The sequence below is a fragment of the Macaca fascicularis genome, chromosome 16, assembly GCF_037993035.2.
Source record: "Macaca fascicularis isolate 582-1 chromosome 16, T2T-MFA8v1.1".
Classification (NCBI taxonomy): Eukaryota; Metazoa; Chordata; class Mammalia; order Primates; family Cercopithecidae; genus Macaca; species Macaca fascicularis.
In genome coordinates, this window is record NC_088390.1 from 43,871,947 (window position 1) to 43,886,075 (window position 14,129).

At 40.9% G+C, this 14,129-nt stretch overlaps 1 protein-coding gene and 1 long non-coding RNA gene across 16 annotated transcripts in view; one reads left to right on the top strand and one right to left on the bottom strand.

Moving 5' to 3' along the window:
* ACACA (acetyl-CoA carboxylase alpha) overlaps positions 1 to 14,129 on the top strand; it is a 330,564-nt gene that overhangs the window by 286,218 nt on the left and 30,217 nt on the right. For all 15 annotated transcript variants that reach the window (XM_005583932.5, XM_005583930.5, XM_005583933.5 and 12 more), the window contains 4 exons: positions 427 to 547; positions 4,772 to 4,868; positions 7,944 to 8,040; positions 9,099 to 9,234. In XM_005583932.5, the coding sequence (XP_005583989.1) occupies positions 427 to 547; positions 4,772 to 4,868; positions 7,944 to 8,040; positions 9,099 to 9,234 (451 nt within the window). The remainder of the gene's footprint in view (positions 1 to 426; positions 548 to 4,771; positions 4,869 to 7,943; positions 8,041 to 9,098; positions 9,235 to 14,129) is intronic.
* LOC102141510 (uncharacterized) overlaps positions 7,958 to 14,129 on the bottom strand; it is a 54,111-nt gene continuing 47,939 nt past the window's right edge. The window contains exons 3-4 of the long non-coding RNA XR_012425549.1: positions 10,981 to 11,153; positions 7,958 to 8,098 (exon numbers count right to left, since the gene is read on the bottom strand). This is a non-coding gene — a long non-coding RNA (uncharacterized lncRNA). The remainder of the gene's footprint in view (positions 8,099 to 10,980; positions 11,154 to 14,129) is intronic.

Sequence of the window (14,129 nt, forward strand, 5' to 3'; positions counted from 1 at the left end):
TCTACCTTTAAAATGTCTTTGGATTTCATTAGTTGGGCCCCTTTCTAATGTCTTACAGCCATGGAAGCCCTCATGGCCTACCTAAGGCTCAGATCCCAGTATATTAAGGTTCCTCCTCATTGTGGGTTTTCTCCTTTGTAATAGTCATTCATTCCTCAGAGGAGCATCCCAGAAAGCATGGGCACACTGAAATCAAGAGTCAAAACACACCGCTTTGTGCCAGCCTCCTAAATGAGACTATTGACCTATACATGTTCCTTGGGCCTTGGCACATAAGTAGGATTCTTCCAGCTGAAGATTGGGACTATTGGGTGTAATTCCATATGTAGGCCCTGCTATCTTTGTCTATAGCTATTGTTGCTGAGTTGGAGTCTAGGGCTGTCATTCATTGATTGCTGTGTTCTTTCTCTTCCAATCTCCTTTTAGAGCGTGCACAGTTCAGTTCCTCTTCTGAACTCAAAGGATCCTATAGACAGAATCATCGAGTTTGTTCCCACAAAGGCCCCATATGATCCTCGATGGATGCTAGCAGGCCGTCCTCATCCAAGTATGTATATGTCTGAGGACGCCATGGTGTCTGACTCTCAAGCTTTTAGTGTTCTTTTCAATCAGTATCCAATTCCTGAACAATCGCATGTGACTAAGAAAACAGAGCTAAGTACCTGGAAATGAGAAAGACCTGAAAACCAACCCTCTGAAGAAAAAGGTGGGAAATCCTTCATGAACAAATGAAAAACAAATAAAACGAGATTTCCCAATCACCCATCGAGTCAAGTAGTGCAGTCACTAATACATTTCTTCTGTTTATTCTGTTATTGAAGCACTTATTACTTAATAGGTTCAAAGACTTTAAAACAGTTCAATATAAGCCATAAAATCATAGAATTATAGGACTAGAATCTTCAGTCATCGAATCCCTATAACCAAAAGAGATTAATCAGTTTCGTTGCAGCAAATGTCTTTGAGACCCTTCAGGGTAGAATAGGACTTCACTTTTCTCAGCAAGCTCTGAGCAGCCACCCTGCAGGTGCCCTTCTTTTCTTATGGTATTGGTAATGGTATTGGTACTTGCTCAGTAATTAATAGAAGGCTACTTTGTAAGCTCATTTATTCATGAAGAGATTGTCCAGAACTTTTGATTATATAGATACATGGAGTGAAAATAAGGCCTGCCTCCAGATATATCTAATCTGTTGCTTTTTTGGGAGCTGATTTTACCTAACTTAGAAACAAAACAGGAAAAAGAAGTAACTCTGTGTACATTCTCATCTGTCAGTCCATTTGGCTGTTCTAGCAAACCTCACTTATCAGGAGGTTCTTTTGTGGAGCACCAAATCCCTCTGCTATATTTTGAAACCATTTTTTCAAACTATGCGAGGAAGTGTTTGTTCTTTTTTGCATGTTTATTGCAACGATTGCAAAGAAAGGCTATATATAAAAGTAGAAGAGATTGCAGAAGGTATTTTATTAAGTGTAAAAGTCATTGTGATTTTGCTGAAAGAGAGGTCTTCATAAGGAAGATCGTATAAACCTTTGTAGGTACCCACTGTAAGCCAGGTGGGACTGTAAAGCACTTCCATATATGTTATCTTATTTGCACTTACAACCTCTCATAGGTAAAGAGAGATAACCCTTTTTTTTTTTTTTTTTTTTTTTTTTTTTTTTTTTTTTTTTGAGACGGAGTCTCGCTCTGTGGCCCAGGCTAGAGTGCAGTGGCTGGATCTCAGCTCACTGCAAGCTCCGCTTCCCGGGTTTACGCCATTCTCCTGCCTCAGCCTCCCGAGTAGCTGGGACTACAGGCGCCCGCCATCTCGCCCGGCTAGGTTTTTGTATTTTTTTAGTAGAGACAGGGTTTCACCGGGTTAGCCAGGATGGTCTCGATCTCCTGACCTCGTGATCCGCCCGTCTCGGCCTCCCAAAGTGCTGGGATTACAGGCTTGAGCCACGGCGCCCGGCCGAGAGATAACCATTTTACAAAAATCAGAGAAGTTGAGTGATTTGTACAAGGTCACATAGCTATTACATAGCTATTATATTGTTTTTCTAAATATCTACATTAGGCTTTCTATTGTATAAAAACATGAGAGAAGTGTTTATTTTAATTTATAACTTTACCTGTTGTCTTCAGTGCCTTTTCTTGTTAATTTTAATAAAACTAAATAGTTTTTCTTACATAGCCTGGAAAATCACCATACTAATCTTTTCCCTGCTGTTTCTTTTTCTTTTTTTTTTTTTTTTGAGATGGAGTTTTGCTCTTGTCCTCCAGGCTGGAGTACAATGGCGTGATATCAGCTCACTGCAACCTCCGCTTCTATTTACCCCTTCTTTTTGTACCATGATTATGATAAGAACTATGAGCCTAAGATTATGTGTCAGCCTTTTTTTTTTTTTTTTTTTTTTTTGAGACAGAGTCTTGCTCTGTCACCAGGCTGGAGTGCAGTGGAGCAATCTCAGCTCACTGCAACCTCCGCCTCCCAGGTTCAAGTGATTCTCCTGCTTCAGCCTCCCGAGCAGCTGAGACTAAAGGTGTGCGCCACCACACCTAGCTAATTTTTGTAATTTTAGTAGAGACAGGGTTTCACCATGTTGTCCAAGATGGTCTCTATCTCTTGACCTCACGATCCACCCACCTCCCAAAGTGCTGGGATTATAGGCATAAGCCACCACGCCTGACCACCTGTCAGTCTTAAAATGCAGGACTTTCCTGGGAATGAAGTGAGCCTCTTCACTTCTAGAATTTGGAACCAGACTTAGTGAGTGTTTTCCTGGGAAATACGGGAAGTCATCTTAGCTGGCTTCTAAGGTTCTGCATCGGAACTGGGTAGGATCTACTCTCTGGGGACTGTGAAGCACAACTACAATAGTCAGTGACTCCTCCCACCCCTAGCAGCAGGGTTTTAAACAAAGAAAACATTTCCATCTTGAAGTTACTTCAGTAGTTCCAAATCCCTGTTATTAAAGTGAGAATTAGAAAATGATCCAAGGATAGAAAGTTAAAATTCAGTATTCTGATGAACGTAGAAATTTGGTTTAGAACCTTCACCAAAATTTGAGCCCTTCTTTCATGGGTGAACAGAAGTATGTGTGTGTAGGTGGGCATTATCCTGGCCATTATTAATGAGATCCACAGAATAAAATGAAATTTGTGATAAACTAAGTTTTCTGTTTTTTGGATAATATTTTTTCATTGACTCCCTAGTAATTCATCCTGCTGTCTATGTGCAGCTAACACTCGCTCCCAAATCGAGTGACTTCAGATTTTAATTTAGTGGAAGCGTTAAAGAAAGCAGATGATTCCCTGTGATAAGTTAAAGCAGATATCTTCTAGGTGAAAAGTTAAAGTCATTTATCAGAGGAGATAGTGCTGTGATATTCTTCAAACTGACGCCCAACACAAGACCAGAATCTAAACGATCGGCTTTGGGCTCACGGATGGAGAGATAATTTTGAAATGGATGATCACATTTTACACTGGGGCCATAGAGGCAAGGAATGTAGAACACAGTAATTACAAGTTTAGTCTTGATAAAACACTCTCCATCCTGTTTAAGTCAGCAGAGGTTAGCTTGCTCAGATCTCCACTTTTAATTGGTTTTGGACTTGGGTTTTTAGCGGGTGGAGGGCCATGTTCAAATTAGAAGAATCACTAAAACCGTGAGCTGAGAGGGCAAACCAGGAAACACTTATTTGCAGAAGCTTTTATGGGGCTTTGGTCAAACATTCATACCTGTGGAACAAAAGTTTTTTTCTTAAACTAATAGGTTGAAAATTTTGGGTCTTGCCAGTGAAGGAAATTCCATGTGCAAGGAAGATTAATGGCATTAAGTATGTGCATCTTAACCATTGTATTTTTACTACCTGTCAAGAATATGTGGCCCTTTTTTGTAGAAAGATTATACTTTATCAGCTGTTTAATAAAGTAGATATATCTTGTTGCTTTTGTAGCAGAGAAACTGAGTTCCTATTTTTCCCTCCAAATTTGGATCCTTATCTGATCATTAATACTTATTGTTTGGTTGTTTTCAGCCTTTGGTTAAAAGAAAGTCAGTGGAGGCCGGGCGCGGTGGCTCAAGCCTGTAATCCCAGCACTTTGGGAGGCCGAGACGGGCGGATCACTAGGTCAGGAGATTGAGACCATCCTGGCTAACACGGCGAAACCCCGTCTCTACTAAAAACACAAAAAATTAGCCGGGCGAGGTGGCGGCGCCTGTGGTCCCAGCTACTCGGGAGGCTGAGGCAGGAGAATGGCGGGAACCCGGGAGGCGGAGCTTGCAGTGAGCTGAGATCTGGCCACTGCACTCCAGCCTGGGTGACAGAGCGAGACTCCGTCTCAAAAAAAAAAAAAAAAAAAAGAAAGTCAGTGGAATCAAACAAAATTGTAGGGCAAGTTTTAAAATAGAAATAGACATTTTGAAAATATCTTTAATGACTTGGCTGCCTTTTGACAAATATTTGTAGTGTCTTGAAGAAAGTCAAGTTATTTATTTAAAAACATGCAATCTCTCTCTGCTAGCTGAACCCCGCCGTTTAACAATAAATGATGCTTTGCTGATAAATGATTCTTTTTATGCAGACTAGCAAATGAAATAGAAGATGATGTCTGAAGGCAGATGAACATTCAGCTGCCTAATGCTTCCATCTATTATAATTTGGTTAAAAACAACAAACTCCCCAAAATAATCCCCCAAACCACCTTAAATTCGTCAGTTCCAGTGCATTGTCAATGGATTCACTGTCCTTATTCTCTGTTTTCTTTCTTTCCCTTCTGTAGCCCAAAAAGGTCAATGGTTGAGTGGCTTTTTTGACTATGGATCTTTCTCAGAGATTATGCAGCCCTGGGCACAGACTGTGGTGGTTGGTAGAGCCAGGTAAGAGCTCTTTTGTTTTGGCAGCTCTTTTTCCTCCCAATTAAAAATAAGAAAGAAAGAGCCATGGCTATGTAGATATATACCAATAATGTTCTCTTTGTCTGAACTGTCTAAGAATATTGGATTATAGCCATGCCCAAGGCAGAATAATTGGAGTGCTGGTTCTCAGTTGCCATTTTGTGTGTCACTCCAATGATGCATTTAATCTGAAGGCTAATTTTGACAACATTTCCTTTTTATAATGTTTCAGGAAAAACACTTTAGGAGCCGTAAAGCCCAACTACAATAGCCAGAGCCCACCAATGACTTTCCCTCTCCCAAAGACAATTTTCGTTCAGGAATAGGTGACAAGTGATTCAGAGACTCATCTGCTTTTCTGTGTAACTGGAAAGAGGCTCTTCATGGCACTGAGATTATTTAAGTGACAAATATACTATATTAGATTATAATCAGATTTGAATTGCCAAAAAAAAAAAAGAGAAGTTTACCTGAAACAGGAGTAAAATAAGCTGAAATAGGTTGCCAGAATACTTATATTTTTCAAGTGGGAAATTGAAGTTTCTATTAAATTTTAATACCCATTCTCAGAAGTGCTTCACTCAACAGCAAGCTCTGCGCAAAATAATCTGTAGCGCTTGCTATAACGAGCTATAACAAGCACCTGCCACGACTGATCTTAATCTACTTCTGCACTGCAGAGACATGCTGCTGAGAGACCGCATCTGGAGCTCACCTTCCTCTGGGGGCAATCCGTTTTTCTTATCTTGGTGAAAAGTGGCACCTGCTCAAGATTCTCAAACATGCCACATTGGGTTGAGATTTAGATTCTAGCCTTGAAAATAATTCTAGGCTCTGTGGTTCTCTCAGTACAGCAGGTCAGCACGCCTCCATGCTGCCTGTGACAAGAATCCATCAGAGGGCAAATCCCACAGACAGGGTCTTCCTCTGTGACTCTCAATAGGATTCTGGCCTGGAGTCAGCTCAGACTGAATGTCCCAGAGCCTACCTGTCTGTTTTCTTTAAAGTCTCAGGTCTTTTATCTCACCCCAGGCTTCTCAGTCCCAGTGAGAAGTATTCTCTGTGCCTGGTAAAATTCCCACTGGGGAGCTGAAAGTAGGAGATGCACTGGAGCGAGAACCCTGATACTCAGCTTCTGTATCAGCTTGTTAGATTCCTCCTGGCACACTAAGACCAACTTTTTTGAGATTTGTCTCATCTATTCTGCTTCAATTTTCCTGTCTGTGAAAAAAACATGACAGATTTTAAGTCTCAGAAAGCCAAACCTTTGTTAAGTTCTTTAAGATACTCCCATGGGAAATAAGAGAATAATACTTTACACTTATGATTAGAAGAATAGGGACTGCTTTGCGACCAAGATCAGTCAAGCTTGGCTTTGGTTAGCTCTGCCATTGTTTATTGCAGCACTCACTCTGACTTTCTCCTTTCTTTCCATCTGACGAGTTCTGAGCTTCTTACTCCAAACACATACACATGCTCACAAGTATATAAAACACAAATGGAGCTCTAGCTTCTTTCAAAAGCAATGGCATTTCAAGAAATAAATATAAATGTATTCTTCTGGGATTGTTACTGTAAGTGCTGCCAAAACTCATCTTTGGTATGTATGTTTGGAATATGTGTGCTATTGGCTGTAAATTGTCTTTTATTATTCCATGGCACCTTGTCCAGGGACACACTATAAAACAAGATGTAGCATCTTCATGTGCTAGCCTGATAAAATTTATATGAAGTATAATAGAAAACAGAAGTTGTTCTGAGCTGTTTTCAAGTTCAATAAATAACTGTAATACTCGGATAAAGATGTTCTTTATTAGGTCACATGGGCCCTAATATATAAGTTATAAGTTACCGATTTAGGGTGGCTTTTGCAATTACAAGTTTCCAGTCGGATTATTAATCATTGTGAACAGAAATATTTCTAAACCCTCCTGTGTACCTCCTGCTCGTTGTCTGGTTGTCTAGAGGGCTTTTGATTCTGATTCAGTGCAGGCAAGTGACAAGGGGGTGGGTGGTCTCCACTCAGGCCCTTGTCAGGCCTCTTGTGATGACAGGAATCCATTTTCAGTAGCCAATTTAACAACCAAAGGCCATCCGTCATGGAAAAGTTTGTTATGGAGATGCTGTGGGGAATGAGAGACTATAACCCATCCCAGCCCCAACCCCAAGGAATGCAACAGTGAGAATGAAGACTGAATCACATTTTCCAGAGTAAAGACTCACCCTATACTTTGTTTTGCTCTCTGATTTTTCCTAAAAAATCTTTATGAGGACCAAATTGGGAGGTCATAGTGGAGTATAAGGTGCAGAGGCTTTGAGCTCCTAAACAGTTTTTTAAATTAACATAGCTTTGAGATTAAATGTATACTTCTAATATAGATTTCACGAGGATTACTACTAAAAATTATCCTCGTCCCATTGGTCTTTTCCAAGAAAGGAGAAAGTTAAGGGCTTGTTGATCCACTTCTCTACTCTTGGCGTGTATTTTTCATCATTCTCATAACATGCCTACATATCCCTATCCACACACCCAATAGTAAGACCTATTGTACCCTCAAATCTTATCTGGAACCACATTATTAATATTCCATAGAAAATTACAACTCCATTTCAGCAAGGTCAGCCCTCATTAAAAGTTACTGAAAGTCTCAGATTCCTACTGCCTTTCAGACCATTTCCTACCATCTTCACCAAGGAGATGCTCTAGAGTGAACTGAGAAGTTTCATTTGGCAGCTACAGAGGTAGGGATGTGTATATGTGCTAGGCTGTTGAGTCTAAATGCAGAGGTTCCCCTAGAATAGCCCTTGGTTTGAATCGATCTTGTGTTGGGACATTTCCGAATAGAAGTGATTCTGAGGGTGGTTTCCCACCATATTTAGAGAGTAAATATCAAATCCATAGCGTCTCACATTTAACTCGTAGAAGAATCAGATTCCCCCTGCTCTCTGTGTTTGTTTCTAGTTTTTTCCCCAATGTCTTGATGTGGAATTGGAAAACAAATGGCTAGCTATAATGGTGACATACATTGGTTTCTTATGTGGCTCATTTTTTATCAGGCTAGGAGGAATACCTGTGGGAGTTGTTGCTGTAGAAACCCGAACAGTAGAGCTAAGTATCCCAGCTGATCCAGCAAACTTGGATTCTGAAGCCAAGGTAGGCTACTTAAGTACACTGTGAGCCTGTGCTTGGAGGGTTTTTCTCTTTGCAGTGCCTGTGGATACATCAGGAGCATTGCAAACCATCAGTTTTAGAGGGAAGGGCATCAGCAGCCTTGAATGATTTTAGAACATCATGTGCTCACTTTTAAGATAAGTCTAGATGGACTAGAAGCTAAATTCTGCCTCAAAAATTAAATAAGTCTTTACAGTAGTCTTCTTGATGCTAGAAAACAGTATACTTTTGTTGGGGAGATGGTCTTCCAGAAAGGCAGCTGAGATAATACTGAAGGCTCTTTGGTCCCCGATTCTTTGAGTATACACATGGAAGAGCTACAACTAGAGTTAATGGTGAAGTCTTGCCCTAACGCAAAGCGCGAACACCACAGCCTTTTTTTTTTTTTTTTTTTTTTTTTTGAGACATGGTTCGTGGCCCAGGCTGGAGTGCAGTGGTGTAATTTTGACTCACTGCAGCCTTGACCTCCTGTGCTCAAGGGATCCTCCCACCTTGGCCTCCCAAAGTGTTGGGATGAGCCACTGTGCCTGGTCCCATTTTTTTTTTAAAGGATGGATTACATTTTCACATCCTGACACCATTCAGAAAGTGAGGGGTCAGGGAGGCCAGGGAGGAGGCTATTCAGCAGTGTGACATCAAGTGTCTATTGATTAGCTACAGTACAGGAAAATGCTATACTAAGCACAAAGGCGAAAGGACTGGGAGACTATGTACAATTGACTTGCTTTAACGAGTAGCACAATGGGGCCATTTTAAGTAGCTTTTGAGAAACCTAGAACAAGGGTCCTTAGGACTGCATTCTTCCCTTTTGACTACAGAGTTGTTATAATCAGGACTTAAAAAGAATAGTATTTAACAAGGTCAAAGATCCAGGATCCTTTCTTCTTTTTTACTCCAAACATGATGATCTGATGAACAGTAGTTTTTGTTGGTCTGATTTTTAGTTTTCAGTTTTAAATAAGTAAAATCTTGTTCACTTTGGAGAGATTTCCCCCTGGAGCTGTGTTGTTAATTGTGTCTTCTTTGACTTTTCCCAATAGATAATCCAGCAGGCTGGCCAGGTTTGGTTCCCAGATTCTGCGTTTAAGACGTATCAGGCCATCAAGGACTTCAACCGGGAAGGGCTGCCTCTGATGGTCTTTGCCAACTGGAGAGGCTTCTCTGGTGGAATGAAAGGTGACTGGCCTGCCTGTGGGCTGGAGGGGCATCACTGATTACTGGGCACTCTGCAGCAGAGGAAGTGTGTAGGTTCAGCGGAATCTGTGGGTGTCCTAATAGCCTAGGCTTTTTGGGGATTCTGCCCTCTCTGAGACATCTTTTGAGTTGCAACTTGAATGGAAAAAAGTACACTTTATAATTTATAATTCCATACACAATTTCAGAATAATCTACTACTAGTGTTATTGAGGTGACCTACTGTTATGGATTTAGCTCCGGTACTGAATTTGAAAATGAACAAATTCAGTACCGGAGGCTGTTCTTTGTGGCAATTTGTGCTGTTGTATTATTATATAACAACAGCCCTGAGCCTGTGGCTCCAGCATATTAGACCATTATTATAAAGGCTCTACTCCATGCTATGGGAATTGCTAAGTAATTAGGCAGCCAGTATCACCATTTACGGAGAATCCTTAATGTGTAGAGCAACTGTGGACACTACAGGGAGAGCCCAAGGAAACACCACCTCTTATAGTAGTGAAGCTCTCTCTCTCGTGGCCAGAGAATTCATGGCCATGCTAAGCCAGAGACTACATACCTGGAGGGCATGAGAGTATGCTAAGTATAAATTCCATCTGTCTTGGGGAGAATTTGGGGTTCTAGGATAGGGCCAGGCATGGTGGATCACCTGAGGTCAGGAGTTCGAGACCAGCCTGTCCAACATAGTGAAACCTTGTCTCTACTAAAAATACAAAATTAGCCAGTTGTGGTGGTGCATGCCTATAATCCCAGCTACTTGGGAGGCTGAGGCAGGAGAATCACTTGAACCCGGGAGGTGGAGGTTGCAGTGAGCCGAGATTGCACCACTGCGCTGCAGCCTAGGCAGCAGAGGAAGACTCCATCTCAAAGAAAAGAAAAGAAAATGCTTAGGGACATACAAAATGTGAAACAAGGAACTCTCAATAGGGCACTTAAAAATAGCTTAGGGTGGAAGCACCCCCAGCCTGTGAGGGAGGAAAAGCCTGGGGAAACTACCAGATGGTCAGTTTTGTGGCAAGAGGGATTTGAAATTTTTGCCGACAATGTTTCCTTACTTGTCTAGGAAGAGCCCTGTATGGCCAGGCCTCGTTGGCAAAATGTAGACTAGGTTGATTTTGTGTGTGTATGTGTGTGTGTGTGTGTGTGTGTGTGTGTTTGTGTGTGTGTGTTTGTGTGTGTTTGGTTTTTTTTTTTTTGGTTGAAAAGTTTACCTTTGCCTATATTTGCTGGAGAACTACCATATTTTATACTTTTCTTGGGGGAGTCTTGGACTATACATCCAAATTAATGATTGTATATATTTTTTAGATTATCACGGTGAATTATTTTTTGACCAAGATAATAAATTAGCAGAAATACCATGAGAAATTGAGAGTATACGGTTAAGTCAATCCTACACATTTTTATTGAGTTCTGTGTGTTAGGAATGATGCTACCCACTTCAGAGAACAAAAATAAGTCAAAATAAGTCAGAAACAGACATTGCCTCACAGAGACAAGAGAAATGTCTTGAGCAAAATGATAAAGCCATAGTGTATAAACAAAATACCAGGATGTTCAAAAGAAGATGGTAGTTGTATAACAAAGAGTAGGGGGACCTGAAACCCCCTCATTCATATATATGAGGTTCATTCAGCATTAGATTTCACTTGATCCCACATTCCTTGGCTCTAGTATTTTTGTTGAGACCTGGGAGAGAATGCTATGCTATTACTCCTTACTTACCTCTTTGTGGGGGGCCCATTGAGAATGTACTCTTTCTGACATTACTTTGGAGTGTCACCCTGGATATTTTATCCTAACTGAAGTTCAGAGTTCAAAAGTTTCCAATGTAGCAATTCTAGGAAAAGCTTCAATTCTGCTACATATTTTGGCTCAGGCCCAGATTGGCTGCCACGCTGTAACAATAAGAACAACAACAATTAAGGTTCATTGAGCTCTTTTCACCAGAAACTTGTGCTAACAATTTTACATGTATTATCTTACATAATCATCACAACAAGCTCCTCTAAGGGGTAGGTTATATTGTTATCCACATTTTACATAAATTAAGATTTATGTAAATTAGGTTAAGTAAATTTCCCAAGCTCATTCAGCTAAAAAATGGCAGAGTTGGGAAAGGAAGGTGGATCTGTCTGACTCCCTGTAACACAGTTGGCTGATTTAGAGCCTAAGACCAGAACTAGATCTACTAGAATATCCCTATAACAGAATGTCAAGGTTCCTGAAAAAGTTATTATCCCACCTACTTCCCCTCTACTTTGGGGGTGTCCTTGGTTATTGTGAAAAGAAATTTCAAGAGCTCAGAAATGAGTTCATTTTTTATTGTGGTAAAATATACATAATATTTATCATTTTAATTATTTGTAAGTGTACAATTCAGTTGCATTAAATACATTCACAGTGTTGTGTAACTATCAAACTTTTCATCATCCTCAACATAAACTCTATACCCCTTACACAATAAGTACCCATTCCTTTCTCCCCGCTGCCCTTGGTCTGAAATGAGTTTTTGGCCTGATATATAGACCAGGGCAAGTTCTGTCTTCTTAATTTTGGTGCTGATGCATCCTTTTACACCTCGCATAAGACAAATAAGATTTAGGGAAGATAGAGATCCCTGTGAAGGTAGGAGGGGGAGGAACAGTGCCTTTCATATTTACATACAGGTCAGGGTGTTGTCTACGTATTATCTCATGTAAAGGGACCTAAACTGAGGGCCTCTTGTCATTCTTCACATCCCTTGGGGAGATGTTTGCAGTTTTGGTTTCAATACTGACTGGGGATTATGCAGGGAGGGAAAATAAACAATTATGCCATCCCTCAGTGCACACAAACACACAGCCAGGAGCCGACTGCACTGTGGGTAAAATGACTCCAAAATTGTGTGTAATGAGTAGGAAAAGATTAGAGACAGCTCTTGCTATGCTGAAAATTGACATTAGTGGAGGGGGAAAAAAAAACTCTTTACTAGTCGGCCTAGGAGGTCTAATTCGAGCAGTAAAAATATAAATAAATAAATAAAAGCATGTCAAGATGGTATTGGTGCTTTTTTTCCAATGAGCTCTATCTGGCCGGAAGGCTATTCAGCATAATGCAAAATTAAATTATAAAAACTGGCTGAATATTTAGATGGAAGAGCCATTTGGAAGCAGTTTATTTAGACGAACCGGCAATGACCCACAACAGGGAGACATCAAGCGTGAAATTTACTAGAAATTAGCACCAGGGTCCCAGCCTCAGCATGAATAGCTTGATAGGATGCAAATCCCAGTGATATTAAGCTGCCTCACTGCTGGTGCTACAGGGTCACTCTCAGTTGGCTTTTCATGTTATACTTATTATTTTTTCCTGGGACAGGTTATAAATAACAATAAAAAAACATTTATTGAAAACTTTAACCGGAATGAAAGTCTATTTTAAAGTCTCTGATTACTTGGATGTTGAAATACAGTGTCAGCCGATCATAATGAACTAAGGAGAGACATTATGTATATGTAGCTTGTGTATGGCTAATGTTTACCTTCAGTTTCTAACAGATAATCTTGCCCAAGCCAATAAGATCTGTTTCGTTTTCAAGAGTGTGTGACACTGTGGAAACACTCTGCCACCCTATTCCCTTGTTTGATACACATGGTTGCCACAGTTTATCCATGTTTATAACAATAAAAGCCCTAGGCAGGGTTGGTGCCTAGGTGCTGAGAGCACACTGCAAAGGTTGTGTGTGATCACCATTCATGCAGATGTGCTTGGCCCAGCATGCTAGAAAACTCCAAGCTCCCGCCTCTCCAGTGAAGAACCTATCAGTATTTTCCATTCCCAGTTGCGTTTCTCAGGGCCTGAGAATTGACAGCATATGCATAGCTTTAAAATTCTGTAGACTGATTTCTAACCTAAACCCTTGGGGGATCACCCCTCCCCTGCTGCTCTTGGCTGTGCTTTTGCTCTGTCTCTTAAATATGAAGGGATTTCAGACAATTGTGTGTCAGATTGTTGCCAAGTGTTTCAACCTGCCTTTCAAAATATGTGGTTTGGGGCAGCTGCAGTTAGTCTGAGCATGTTGATTACAGAGTTTATTTGTGTGTTTGTTGATATTTTAATAGCCTGCTTTTGGGGTGTTTTGATGTTTGGGCTGTGGGTCTGTAGGTGTTCCAAGTTAGATGGAGGCAATATATTAGTCCCAAACATGTGAGCTTTAACAAACCCTGATGCTCCTTTCCTACCCACAGTCTTGGGGCTGAAAAATATTTGTTTGGCAGTCAGATCCAAGCCTCACACAGGCTGGTAGTGTTATCAGTATAGTTTTGAACGTTTCTGAACACAGGAAATCCAGCAACCGTTGGGAATATTCAATCATGTATTCAAGTCTCTTTTTCTGGTTTTATTTTACTCATCATATTAGATGTTGGAAAGCAGAGTACTTTCCAACAGTCTCATGCTGTCTCTCCTAGCAGTAAGAATGAAGTAGTAGAGGCCGGGCACAGTGGCTCACACCTGTAATCCCAACACTTTGGAAGGCCGAGGTGGGTGGATGGCTTGAGCTCAGTGAGACCAATCTGGGCAACATGGTGAAACCCCGTCTCTACAAAAAATACAAAAATTAGATGCGCATGGTGGCACACACATGTAGTCTCAGCTACTTGGGGTGCCGATGGAGGAGGGTCGCCTGAACCCAGGAGGCAGAGGTTGCAGTGAGCTGAGGTTGTGCCACTGCACTCCAGCCTGGGTGACACAGCGAGACCCTGGCACCCTGCTCCCCACCTCAAAAAAAAAAAAAAAAAAAAAAAAAAGAATGAAGTAGTAGAATGTGCACATTAGGGCCAACAAGATCTAGATTTGAGTCTTATCTCCACCACTCACTCTTATTTAAATAA